The 13433-nt window shown below is 49.3% G+C and overlaps 1 protein-coding gene across 2 annotated transcripts; it reads left to right on the forward strand.

Annotated features, from left to right (window-relative positions):
- The first annotated feature begins 1194 nt into the window (after window positions 1–1194).
- On the forward strand, window positions 1195–12720 carry LOC148834059 (cytosolic sulfotransferase 3-like). Of its 2 annotated transcripts, none has more exons than XM_088915328.1 (8): window positions 1195–1816; window positions 3658–3795; window positions 6682–6807; window positions 6893–6993; window positions 8248–8374; window positions 9379–9476; window positions 9587–9761; window positions 12412–12720. In XM_088915328.1, the coding sequence occupies exons 2-8, from the start codon at window positions 3660–3662 to the stop codon at window positions 12522–12524; spliced, it is 876 nt and encodes a 291-aa protein (XP_088771454.1). In that variant the 5' UTR covers window positions 1195–1816; window positions 3658–3659; the 3' UTR covers window positions 12525–12720. The 2 variants fall into 2 exon arrangements, with proteins under 2 accessions (XP_088771454.1, XP_088771455.1); XM_088915329.1 differs by having other exon boundaries at window positions 1195–1810.
- The last annotated feature ends 713 nt before the right edge of the window (window positions 12721–13433 follow it).

The following is a 13433-nucleotide window of genomic DNA, read 5'->3' on the forward strand; positions in this document are numbered from 1 at the left end:
ATCACTGTACTGGGGCATCAGGACCCACACAGAGCGCAGGGAGAGAGCGCCCCCTGCTGGCCCCACTCACCCCTCTCCCAGGAGTCTCCCCTCCAGGTACTGGCCAGGCTCCCCCTGCTGGGCTCCAGTGGGCCGTGAGCTGGGTGAGAGCGCCCCCTGCTGGCCCCACTCACACCTCTCCCAGGAGTCTCCCCTCCAGGTACTGGCCAGGCTCCCCCTGCTGGGCTCCAGGGGGCTGGGAGCTGGGTGAGAGCGCCCCCTGCTGAGCTCCAGTGGGCCGTGAGCTGGGTGAGAGCGAAACCCTGCTGGCCCCACTCACACCTCTCCCAGGAGTCTCCCCTCCAGGTACTGGCCAGGCTCCCCCTGCTGGGCTCCAGTGGGCTGGGAGCTGGGAGAGAGCACCCCCTGCTGGCCCCACTCACAATGAGAGAGGGGGGTTAATACACACACACTGACCGGACACTCCAGTACATTAACACTGCACTGAGAGAGAGAGAGGGGTTAATACACACACACTGACTGGACACTCCAGTACATTAACACTGCACTGAGAGAGAGGGGTTAATACAGACACACTGACTGGACACTCCAGTACATTAACACTGCACTGAGAGAGAGAGGGGTTAATACACACACTGACTGGACACTCCAGTACATTAACACTGCACTGAGAGAGAGAGGGGTTAATACACACACTGACTGGACACTCCAGGACATTAACACTGCACTGAGAGAGAGAGGGGTTAATACAGACACACTGACTGGACACTCCAGTACATTAACACTGCACTGAGAGAGAGAGGGGTTCATACAGACACACTGACTGGACACTCCAGTACATTAACACTGCACTGAGAGAGAGAGGGGTTAATACACACACACTGACTGGACACTCCAGTACATTAACACTGCACTGAGAGAGAGAGGGGTTAATACAGTAACTCTGCACTGTGAGACTGTAAGGGAACAAAAGAGGAGAGGGGAGAGAGGGGAGGGAGAGATCAGGAAACAGCAGCTGGGAGGGGAGCAGGAATGCAGGAAAGAGGGAGGGAGAGCGAGTGCAGTCAGGGGACCAGAGAGAAGGAACAAGTTGTAGAGAACAGAGAGCAGAGAGACCGAGAGACAGAGAGAGAGTGAGACAGACTGAGAGAGACAGAGAGCAGAGAGACAGAGAGAGAGTGAGACAGACTGAGAGACAGAGGGACAGAGAGACAGAGAGTGAGACAGAGAGAGACAGACAGAGCAGAGAGACAGACTGAGAGACAGAGACAGGAGGACAGAGACAGAGAAAGACTGAGAGTCAGAGAGACAGTGAGAGAGAAAGTTAGACAAAGAGAGGTGACAAGTTTTAGACACAGGAGAGGGAGGGGAGAGAGGAGAGGAGAGAGAGGAGAGAGAGAGGAGAGAGGGGAGAGAGAGAGGAGAGAGAGAGGAGAGAGGGGAGAGAGAGAGGGGAGAGAGAGAGGAGAGAGAGAGGAGAGAGAGGGGAGAGAGGAGAGGGAGAGAGAGAGGGGAGAGAGGAGAGAGCAGAGGGAGGAGAGAGGAGAGAGAGGGGAGAGAGAGAGGGGAGAGAGGAGAGGGCAGAGGGAGGAGAGAGGAGAGAGAGGGGAGAGAACTCTGAACTCTGTGAACCGCCTGGCAGTAAATCCCAGTGAGTCAGCAGTTCTCTCTCCTGCTCCGCAGCACACCTGCAGGACCGGACCGGACCGGACCGCCGCGCAGACAGTACCGGGCTGGACAGCACAGTTCTGGACACAGCAGGCGGAGCACCCTCTCCAGAGAGCAGAGTTCAACTCCAGGCTGAGTTCAAGTGTGTGTGAGTGTGTGAGTGTGTGTGCGTGTGTACGTGTGTGAGTCTGTCAGTGTGTGAGTGTGTGTCAGCGTGTGTGTGTGAGTGTGTGTCAACGTGTGAGTGTGTGTGTGAGTGTGTGAGTGTGAGCGTTGGTCAGCGTGTGAGTGTGTGCATGTGTGAGTGTGTCAGTGTTTCAGTGTGTCAGTGTGTGTGTCAGCATGTGAGTGTGTGCAGACTGTTGTACTGTACTGGGACTGTAGCTCCTATTGTAACTGGACTGTTCTACTGTACTGGGACTGTAGCTCCTATTGTAACAGACTGTTGTACTGTACTGGGACTGTAGCTCCTATTGTAACAGGACTGTTGTACTGCACTGGGACTGTAGCTCCTATTGTAACAGACTGTTGTACTGTACTGGGACTGTAGCTCCTATTGTAACAGACTGGTCTACTGTACTGGGACTGTAGCTCCTATTGTAACAGACTGTTCTACTGTACTGGGACTGCAGCTCCTATTGTAACAGACTGTTCTACTGTACTGGGACTGTAGCTCCTATTGTAACAGACTGTTGTACTGTACTGGGACTGCAGCTCCTATTGTAACAGACTGTTGTACTGTACTGGGACTGTAGCTCCTATTGTAACAGACTGTTGTACTGTACTGGGACTGCAGCTCCTATTGTAACAGACTGTTGTACTGGACTGGGACTGTAGCTCCTATTGTAACAGACTGTTGTACTATACTGGGACTGTAGCTCCTATTGTAACAGGACTGGTCTACTGCACTGGGACTGTAGCTCCTATTGTAACAGGACTGGTCTACTGCACTGGGACTGTAGCTCCTATTGTAACAGACTGTTCTACTGTACTGGGACTGTAGCTCCTATTGTAACAGGACTGTTGTACTGTACTGGGACTGTAGCTCCTATTGTAACAGGACTGGTCTACTGCACTGGGACTGTAGCTCCTATTGTAACAGACTGGTCTACTGTACTGGGACTGTAGCTCCTATTGTAACAGGACTGGTCTACTGCACTGGGACTGTAGCTCCTATTGTAACAGGACTGGTCTACTGCACTGGGACTGTAGCTCCTATTGTAACAGACTGGTCTACTGTACTGGGACTGTAGCTCCTATTGTAACAGACTGTTCTACTGTACTGGGACTGCAGCTCCTATTGTAACAGACTGTTCTACTGTACTGGGACTGTAGCTCCTATTGTAACAGACTGTTGTACTGTACTGGGACTGCAGCTCCTATTGTAACAGACTGTTGTACTGTACTGGGACTGTAGCTCCTATTGTAACAGACTGTTGTACTGTACTGGGACTGCAGCTCCTATTGTAACAGACTGTTGTACTGGACTGGGACTGTAGCTCCTATTGTAACAGACTGTTGTACTATACTGGGACTGTAGCTCCTATTGTAACAGGACTGGTCTACTGCACTGGGACTGTAGCTCCTATTGTAACAGACTGTTGTACTATACTGGGACTGTAGCTCCTATTGTAACAGGACTGGTCTACTGCACTGGGACTGTAGCTCCTATTGTAACAGGACTGGTCTACTGCACTGGGACTGTAGCTCCTATTGTAACAGACTGTTGTACTATACTGGGACTGTAGCTCCTATTGTAACAGGACTGGTCTACTGCACTGGGACTGTAGCTCCTATTGTAACAGGACTGTTGTACTGTACTGGGACTGTAGCTCCTATTGTAACAGACTGTTGTACTGTACTGGGACTGTAGCTCTAATTTATCAGTGTTGTAAACTTACTGTACGATACGGTTATATCTTAACTACTCTCTGTCTCTCTCTGAGTGCAGTGTTAATGTACTGGAGTGTGTCTCTCTCTCTCTCTCAGTGATGGAGGTAAAGCGCCCAGAGCTCATTGAATTTCGGGGGGTCTGTATGTCCCACATCTTCACCAACAACTTTGACAATGTGGAGAAATTCCAGGCCAGACCAGATGACATCCTGATCGCCACCTACCCTAAAGCTGGTGCGTCTGTATTAACCCCTCTCTCTCTCAGTGCAGTGTTAATGTACTGCAGTGTCCAGTCAGTGTGTCTGTATGAACCCCCCTCTCTCTCAGTGCAGTGTTAATGTACTGGAGTGTCCAGTCAGTGTGTGTGTATTAACCCCTCTCTCTCAGTGCAGTGTTAATGTACTGGAGTGTCCAGTCAGTGTGTCTGTATTAACCCCTCTCTCTCTCAGTGCAGTGTTAATGTACTGCAGTGTCCAGTCAGTGTGTCTGTATGAACCCCCCTCTCTCTCAGTGCAGTGTTAATGTACTGGAGTGTCCAGTCAGTGTGTCTGTATTAACCCCTCTCTCTCTCAGTGCAGTGTTAATGTACTGGAGTGTCCAGTCAGTGTGTCTGTATTAACCCCTCTCTCTCTCTCAGTGCAGTGTTAATGTACTGCAGTGTCCAGTCAGTGTGTGTATTAACCCCTCTCTCTCTCAGTGCAGTGTTAATGTACTGGAGTGTCCAGTCAGTGTGTGTGTGTTAACCCCTCTCTCTCAGTGCAGTGTTCATGTACTGGAGTGTCCAGTGAGTGTGTGTGTATTAACCCCTCTCTCTCTCAGTGCAGTGTTCATGTACTGGAGTGTCCAGTCAGTGTGTCTGTATTAACCCCTCTCTCTCAGTGCAGTGTTAATGTACTGGAGTGTCCAGTCAGTGTGCGTGTATTAACCCCTCTCTCTCTCAGTGCAGTGTTAATGTACTGGAGTGTCCAGTCAGTGTGTCTGTATTAACCCCACTCTCTCTCTCAGTGCAGTGTTCATGTACTGGAGTGTCCAGTCAGTGTGTGTGTATTAACCCCTCTCTCTCTCTCAGTGCAGTGTTAATGTACTGGAGTGTCCAGTCAGTGTGTCTGTATTAACCCCTCTCTCTCTCAGTGCAGTGTTAATGTACTGGAGTGTCCAGTCAGTGTGTCTGTATTAACCCCTCTCTCTCTCAGTGCAGTGTTAATGTACTGGAGTGTCCAGTCAGTGTGTGTGTATTAACCCCTCTCTCTCTCAGTGCAGTGTTAATGTACTGGAGTGTCCAGTCAGTGTGTGTGTATTAACCCCTCTCTCTCTCTCAGTGCAGTGTTAATGTACTGGAGTGTCCAGTCAGTGTGTCTGTATTAACCCCTCTCTCTCTCAGTGCAGTGTTAATGTACTGGAGTGTCCAGTCAGTGTGTCTGTATTAACCCCTCTCTCTCTCAGTGCAGTGTTAATGTACTGGAGTGTCCAGTCAGTGTGTCTGTATGAACCCCTCTCTCTCTCTCAGTGCAGTGTTAATGTACTGGAGTGTCCAGTCAGTGTGTCTGTATTAACCCCTCTCTCTCTCAGTGCAGTGTTAATGTACTGGAGTGTCCAGTCAGTGTGTGTGTATTAACCCCTCTCTCTCTCTCAGTGCAGTGTTAATGTACTGCAGTGTCCAGTCAGTGTGTGTATTAACCCCTCTCTCTCTCAGTGCAGTGTTAATGTACTGGAGTGTCCAGTCAGTGTGTGTGTATTAACCCCTCTCTCTCTCTCAGTGCAGTGTTAATGTACTGGAGTGTCCAGTCAGTGTGTCTGTATTAACCCCTCTCTCTCAGTGCAGTGTTAATGTACTGGAGTGTCCAGTCAGTGTGTGTGTATTAACCCCTCTCTCTCAGTGCAGTGTTAATGTACTGGAGTGTCCAGTCAGTGTGTGTGTATTAACCCCTCTCTCTCTCAGTGCAGTGTTAATGTACTGGAGTGTCCAGTCAGTGTGTCTGTATTAACCCCTCTCTCTCTCAGTGCAGTGTTAATGTACTGGAGTGTCCAGTCAGTGTGTCTGTATTAACCCCTCTCTCTCTCAGTGCAGTGTTAATGTACTGGAGTGTCCAGTCAGTGTGTGTGTATTAACCCCTCTCTCTCTCAGTGCAGTGTTAATGTACTGGAGTGTCCAGTCAGTGTGTCTGTATGAACCCCTCTCTCTCAGTGCAGTGTTAATGTACTGGAGTGTCCAGTCAGTGTGTCTGTATTAACCCCTCTCTCTCTCAGTGCAGTGTTAATGTACTGGAGTGTCCAGTCAGTGTGTGTGTATTAACCCCCCTCTCTCTCTCAGTGCAGTGTTAATGTACTGGAGTGTCCAGTCAGTGTGTGTGTATTAACCCCTCTCTCTCTCTCAGTGCAGTGTTAATGTACTGGAGTGTCCAGTCAGTGTGTGTGTATTAACCCCCCTCTCTCTCTCAGTGCAGTGTTAATGTACTGGAGTGTCCAGTCAGTGTGTGTGTATTAACCCCTCTCTCTCTCTCAGTGCAGTGTTAATGTACTGGAGTGTCCAGTCAGTGTGTCTGTATTAACCCCTCTCTCTCTCAGTGCAGTGTTAATGTACTGGAGTGTCCAGTCAGTGTGTCTGTATGAACCCCTCTCTCTCAGTGCAGTGTTAATGTACTGGAGTGTCCAGTCAGTGTGTGTGTATTAACCCCTCTCTCTCTCAGTGCAGTGTTAATGTACTGGAGTGTCCAGTCAGTGTGTCTGTATTAACCCCTCTCTCTCTCAGTGCAGTGTTAATGTACTGGAGTGTCCAGTCAGTGTGTCTGTATTAACCCCTCTCTCTCTCAGTGCAGTGTTAATGTACTGGAGTGTCCAGTCAGTGTGTGTGTATTAACCCCTCTCTCTCTCAGTGCAGTGTTAATGTACTGGAGTGTCCAGTCAGTGTGTCTGTATTAACCCCTCTCTCTCTCAGTGCAGTGTTAATGTACTGGAGTGTCCAGTCAGTGTGTCTGTATTAACCCCTCTCTCTCTCAGTGCAGTGTTAATGTACTGGAGTGTCCAGTCAGTGTGTGTGTATTAACCCCTCTCTCTCTCAGTGCAGTGTTAATGTACTGGAGTGTCCAGTCAGTGTGTGTGTATGAACCCCTCTCTCTCCAGGCACTACCTGGATCTCTCACATCCTGGAGCTGATCTATTTTGGGAAGAGCCCGGAAGTCTTGCCCTCCCTCCCCATTTACGAGCGCGTGCCCTTCCTGGAGTTGTCCGCCCCTGGGTTTGCGACAGGTGAGCCGCCCGCCCCCTGCTGGCCGGAGGAGGCAGTGGCGAGTCTGGCTGGCGCGTCTCACTGTGGGAGCCCTGTGTGTCCCAGGTGTGGAGCTGGCGGAGAAGATGAGCTCGTGCCCCAGGCTGATCAAGACTCACCTGCCCCCGCAGCTGGTGCCCCCTTCCTTCTGGGAGCAGAACTGCAGGGTGAGGCAGCAGCTGTGTGTGGAGAGTGTGTGCGTAGTGTGTGTAGTGTTTGTGTAGTGTGTGTGTGTACAGTGTGTGTGGAGAGTGTGTGTACTGTGTGTGAACAGTGTGTGTACAGTGTTGTGGAGAGTGTGTGTACTGTGTGTGTAGAGTGTGTGTACAGTGTGTGTGGAGAGTGTGTGTACAGTGTTGTGGAGAGTGTGTGTACAGTGTGTGTAGTGTATGTGTAGTGTGTGTGTGTACAGTGTGTGTGGAGAGTATGTGTACTGTGTGTGTAGAGTGTACTGTGTGTGTTGAGTGTCTTCTCTCTCTCTACAGGTGATGTGTGTGTGTTCAGTGTGTACAGTGTTGAGTGTCTTCTCTTTCTCTACAGGTGATGTTTGTGTGTAGAGTGTACTGTGTGTGTTGAGTGTCTTCTCTCTTTCTACAGGTGATGTGTGTGTGTTCAGTGTGTACAGGGTGTGTTGAGTGTCTTCTCTTTCTCTACAGGTGATGTGTGTGTGTTCAGTGTGTACTGTGTGTGTTGAGTGTCTTCTCTCTCTCTACAGGTGATGTGTGTGTGTCCAGTGTGTACTGTGTGTGTTGATTGTGTTCTCTCTCTCTACAGGTGATGTGTGTGTGTTCAGTGTGTACAGGGTGTGTTGAGTGTCTTCTCTTTCTCTAGAGGTGATGTGTGTGTGTCCAGTGTGTACTGGGTGTGTGTTGAGTGTCTTCTCTCTCTCTACAGGTGATGTGTGTGTTCAGTGTGTACAGGGGGTGTGTTGAGTGTGTTCTCTCTCTCTACAGGTGATGTGTGTGTGTTCAGTGTGTACAGGGTGTGTTGAGTGTGTTCTCTCTCTCTACAGGTGATGTGTGTGTGTCCAGTGTGTACAGGGTGTGTGTTGAGTGTCTTCTCTCTCTCTACAGTTGATGTGTGTGTTCAGTGAGTACAGTGTGTGTTGAGTGTCTTCTCTCTGTCTACAGGTGATGTGTGTGTGTACAGTGTGTACAGTGTGTGTTGAGTGTGTTCTCTCTCTCTACAGGTGATGTGTGTGTCCAGTGTGTACAGGGTGTGTTGAGTGTCTTCTCTCTCTGCAGGTGATGTGTGTGTGTGTCCGGTGTGTACAGGGTGTGTTGAGTGTCTTCTCTCTGTCTACAGGTGATGTGTGTGTTCAGTGTGTACAGGGCATGTTCAGTGTCTTCTCTCTGTCTACAGGTGATGTGTGTGTGTTCAGTGTGTACAGGGTGTGTTGAGTGTCTTCTCTCTGTCTACAGGTGATCTATGTGGCTCGGAATCCGAAGGACAATGTCGTCTCTTATTTCCACTTCGACAGGATGAATTTCGTGGACCCAGAGCCTGGAGACTGGAACAGCTTTCTGGAGAGATTCTGCCAGGGAAAGAGTGAGACTGTTCACACCTCACCCCTCTCTCTCAGTGCAGTGTTAATGTACTGGAGTGTCCAGTCAGTGTGTCTGTATTAACCCCTCTCTCTCTCTCTCTCAGTGCAGTGTTAATGTACTGGAGTGTCCAGTCAGTGTGTCTGTATTAACCCCTCTCTCTCTCAGTGCAGTGTTAATGTACTGGAGTGTCCAGTCAGTGTGTCTGTATTAACCCCTCTCTCTCTCAGTGTAGTGTTAATGTACTGGAGTGTCCAGTCAGTGTGTCTGTATTAACCCCTCTCTCTCTCAGTGCAGTGTTAATGTCCTGGAGTGTCCAGTCAGTGTGTCTGTATTAACCCCTCTCTCTCTCTCAGTGCAGTGTTAATGTACTGGAGTGTCCAGTCAGTGTGTCTGTATTGACCCCTCTCTCTCAGTGCAGTGTTAATGTACTGGAGTGTCCAGTCAGTGTGTCTGTATTAACCCCTCTCTCTCTCTCGGTGCAGTGTTAATGTACTGGAGTGTCCAGTCAGTGTGTCTGGATTAACCCCTCTCTCTCTCTCTCAGTGCAGTGTTAATGTACTGGAGTGTCCAGTCAGTGTGTCTGTATTAACCCCTCTCTCTCAGTGCAGTGTTAATGTACTGGAGTGTCCAGTCAGTGTGTCTGTATTAACCCCTCTCTCTCTCAGTGCAGTGTTAATGTACTGGAGTGTCCAGTCAGTGTGTCTGTATTAACTCCTCTCTCTCTCTCAGTGCAGTGTTAATGTACTGGAGTGTCCAGTCAGTGTGTGTGTATTAACCCCTCTCTCTCTCAGTGCAGTGTTAATGTACTGGAGTGTCCAGTCAGTGTGTCTGTATTAACCCCTCTCTCTCTCAGTGCAGTGTTAATGTACTGGAGTGTCCAGTCAGTGTGTGTGTATTAACCCCTCTCTCTCAGTGCAGTGTTAATGTACTGGAGTGTCCAGTCAGTGTGTCTGTATTAACCCCTCTCTCTCTCAGTATGTGTGTATTAACCCCTCTCTCTCTCAGTGGTGTTTGGCTCCTGGTACGACCATGTCACAGGATGGTGGGAGCGCAGACAGACTCATCCCCAGCTGCTCTACCTGTTCTATGAGGATATGAAGGAGGTGAGGCCGTAGTTCCCCAGACTGACACCGGGTGGCGCTGTGTGCTATGGGTGTGTTCCTGCAGTCAGCAGGATCGTGCTGACAGTCTGCTGCTGTGTCTCGTGTCCCAGGACCTGCCCCGCGAGCTGGACAGGCTGTGTGACTTCCTGGGCGTGGCGCTGGGAGAGGCGGAGAGGGACAGGGTGCTCCGCGCCGCCGGGTTCGAGGCCATGAAGAGCAACAGGCTCACAAACTACTCCACCTGTGACATGATGAAGCACGACATCTCCCCGTTCATGAGGAAGGGTGAGCAGAGAGGGACAGAGGAGAGAGAGACAGGGGGAGAGACAGAGAGACAGGGGGAGAGAGACAGGGGGAGAGAGAGAGAGAGACAGGGGGAGAGAGACAGAGGAGAGAGAGACAGGGGGAGAGAGAGAGAGAGAGAGAGACAGGGGGAGAGAGACAGGGGGAGAGAGAGAGGAGGAAAGAGACAGGGGGAGAGAGAGAGAGACAGAGAGACAGGGGGAGAGAGAGACAGAAGAGAGGGAGAAGGATAGAGTGTAGGCTTCAGTCTCTCTCTGAGTCTATTCACATTGTATTATTATTATTGAGAGACAGGCTCACTGTCTGTCCCTCAGGCTGGGACAGGAGATCACACACTGTATTATTATTATTGAGAGACAGGCTCACTGTTCCTCAGGCTGAGACAGGAGATCACACACTGTATTATTATTATTGAGAGACAGGCTCACTGTTCCTCAGGCTGGGACAGGAGATCACACACTGTATTATTATTATTGAGAGACAGGCTCACTGTCTGTTCCTCAGGCTGGGACAGGAGATCACACACTGTATTATTATTATTGAGAGACAGGCTCACTGTCTGTTCCTCAGGCTGGAACAGGAGATCACACACTGTATTATTATTATTGAGAGACAGGCTCACTGTTCCTCAGGCTGGGACAGGAGATCACACACTGTATTATTATTATTGAGAGACAGGCTCACTGTCTGTTCCTCAGGCTGGGACAGGAGATCACACACTGTATTATTATTATTGAGAGACAGGCTCACTGTCTGTTCCTCAGGCTGGGACAGGAGATCACACACTGTATTATTATTATTGAGAGACAGGCTCACTGTCTGTTCCTCAGGCTGGGACAGGAGATCACACACTGTATTATTATTATTGAGAGACAGGCTCACTGTTCCTCAGGCTGGGACAGGAGATCACACACTGTATTATTATTATTGAGAGACAGGCTCACTGTCTGCTCCTCAGGCTGGGACAGGAGATCACACACTGTATTATTATTATTGAGAGACAGGCTCACTGTTCCTCAGGCTGGGACAGGAGATCACACACTGTATTATTATTATTGAGAGACAGGCTCACTGTCTGTTCCTCAGGCTGGGACAGGAGATCACACACTGTATTATTATTATTGAGAGACAGGCTCACTGTCTGTTCCTCAGGCTGGGACAGGAGATCACACACTGTATTATTATTATTGAGAGACAGGCTCACTGTCTGTTCCTCAGGCTGGGACAGGAGATCACACACTGTATTATTATTATTGAGAGACAGGCTCACTGTCTGTTCCTCAGGCTGGGACAGGAGATCACACACTGTATTATTATTATTGAGAGACAGGCTCACTGTCTGTTCCTCAGGCTGGGACAGGAGATCACACACTGTATTATTATTATTGAGAGACAGGCTCACTGTCTGTTCCTCAGGCTGGGACAGGAGATCACACACTGTATTATTATTATTGAGAGACGGGCTCACTGTCTGTTCCTCAGGCTGAGACAGGAGATCACACACTGTATTATTATTATTGAGAGACGGGCTTACTGTCTGTTCCTCAGGCTGGGACAGGAGATCACACACTGTATTATTATTATTGAGAGACAGGCTCACTGTTCCTCAGGCTGGGACAGGAGATCACACACTGTATTATTATTATTGAGAGACAGGCTCACTGTTCCTCAGGCTGGGACAGGAGATCACACACTGTATTATTATTATTGAGAGACGGGCTCACTGTCTGTTCCTCAGGCTGGGACAGGAGATCACACACTGTATTATTATTATTGAGAGACAGGCTCACTGTCTGTTCCTCAGGCTGGGACAGGAGATCACACACTGTATTATTATTATTGAGAGACAGGCTCACTGTCTGTTCCTCAGGCTGGGACAGGAGATCACACACTGTATTATTATTATTGAGAGACAGGCTCACTGTCTGTTCCTCAGGCTGGGACAGGAGATCACACACTGTATTATTATTATTGAGAGACAGGCTCACTGTTCCTCAGGCTGGGACAGGAGATCACACACTGTATTATTATTATTGAGAGACAGGCTCACTGTCTGCTCCTCAGGCTGGGACAGGAGATCACACACTGTATTATTATTATTGAGAGACAGGCTCACTGTCTGTTCCTCAGGCTGGGACAGGAGATCACACACTGTATTATTATTATTGAGAGACAGGCTCACTGTCTGTTCCTCAGGCTGGGACAGGAGATCACACACTGTATTATTATTATTGAGAGACAGGCTCACTGTCTGTTCCTCAGGCTGGGACAGGAGATCACACACTGTATTATTATTATTGAGAGACAGGCTCACTGTCTGTTCCTCAGGCTGGGACAGGAGATCACACACTGTATTATTATTATTGAGAGACAGGCTCACTGTTCCTCAGGCTGGGACAGGAGATCACACACTGTATTATTATTATTGAGAGACGGGCTCACTGTCTGTTCCTCAGGCTGGGACAGGAGATCACACACTGTATTATTATTATTGAGAGACAGGCTCACTGTCTGTTCCTCAGGCTGGGACAGGAGATCACACACTGTATTATTATTATTATTGAGAGACAGGCTCACTGTCTGTTCCTCAGGCTGGGACAGGAGATCACAGTCTCTCTCTCCTCTCTCTCAGGGATGGTGGGAGACTGGAAGAATCACTTCACGGTCGCTCAGAGCGAGGCGTTCGATGAAGACTACCGGAGGAAGATGAAGGACAGCACACTGCGCTTCAGAATGGAGCTCTAGAGAGAGGAAGAGCGCTGGGGGGCAGAGAGAGGAGCCAGACGGACACACGCCTGACTGTGATCGCTGTGACGAATCGAGCTCTAACACTGCATTACAAAGTGAAACATTTTCTATTTCTGTATCCGATTCAGAAACTCTGCTCATATTCTTACAGATTTGTATGTGTACCAATAAAGACATGTGATCAATTTTAAATGCTTCTATTTCTTAAACATCAGCATAATTCTCTTGTACCACTGACGTTACTGGGAGCTGGATTAGTTCTGAACTGGGATTATAATCAGACTCCACTGACACTGACAGAGCAGTCTGAGACTCTCCAGGCTGGACTGGACTGACTGGACTGGGAGCTGGATTAGTGATGAACTGGGATTATAATCAGACTCCACTGACACTGACAGAGCAGTCTGAGACTCTCCAGGCTGGACTGACTGACTGGACTGGGAGCTGGATCAGTTCTTTACTGGGATTATAATCAGACTCCACTGACACTGACAGAGCAGTCTGAGACTCTCCAGGCTGGACTGGACTGCCTGGACTGGGAGCTGGATTAGTTCTGAACTGGGATTATAATCAGACTCCACTGACACTGACAGAGCAGTCTGAGACTCTCCAGGCTGGACTGGACTGCCTGGACTGGGAGCTGGATTAGTTCTGAACTGGGATTATAATCAGACTCCACTGACACTGACAGAGCAGTCTGAAACTCTCCAGGCTGGACTGGACTGACTGGACTGGGAGCTGGATTAGTGATGAACTGGGATTATAATCAGACTCCACTGACACTGACAGAGCAGTCTGAGACTCTCCAGGCTGGACTGGACTGACTGGACTGGGAGCTGGATTAGTTCTGAACTGGGATTACACTCAGACTTCAGGCTGGACTGTTGTGTCTTGTTTGCGAAGCCC

The sequence above is a fragment of the Atractosteus spatula genome, chromosome 5 (genome assembly GCF_055471065.1).
Source record: "Atractosteus spatula isolate fAtrSpa1 chromosome 5, fAtrSpa1.hap1, whole genome shotgun sequence".
In the NCBI taxonomy this organism is placed as follows: Eukaryota; Metazoa; Chordata; class Actinopteri; order Semionotiformes; family Lepisosteidae; genus Atractosteus; species Atractosteus spatula.

Bases quoted from the DNA above. Each gene is read 5' to 3' on its own strand.
- LOC148834059 (XM_088915329.1), top strand. The intron at 8,375-9,378 runs GTGAGACTGTTC...TCTCTCTCTCAG, and splicing joins GAGATTCTGCCAGGGAAAGA to TGGTGTTTGGCTCCTGGTAC. The intron at 9,477-9,586 runs GTGAGGCCGTAG...CTCGTGTCCCAG, and splicing joins TCTATGAGGATATGAAGGAG to GACCTGCCCCGCGAGCTGGA.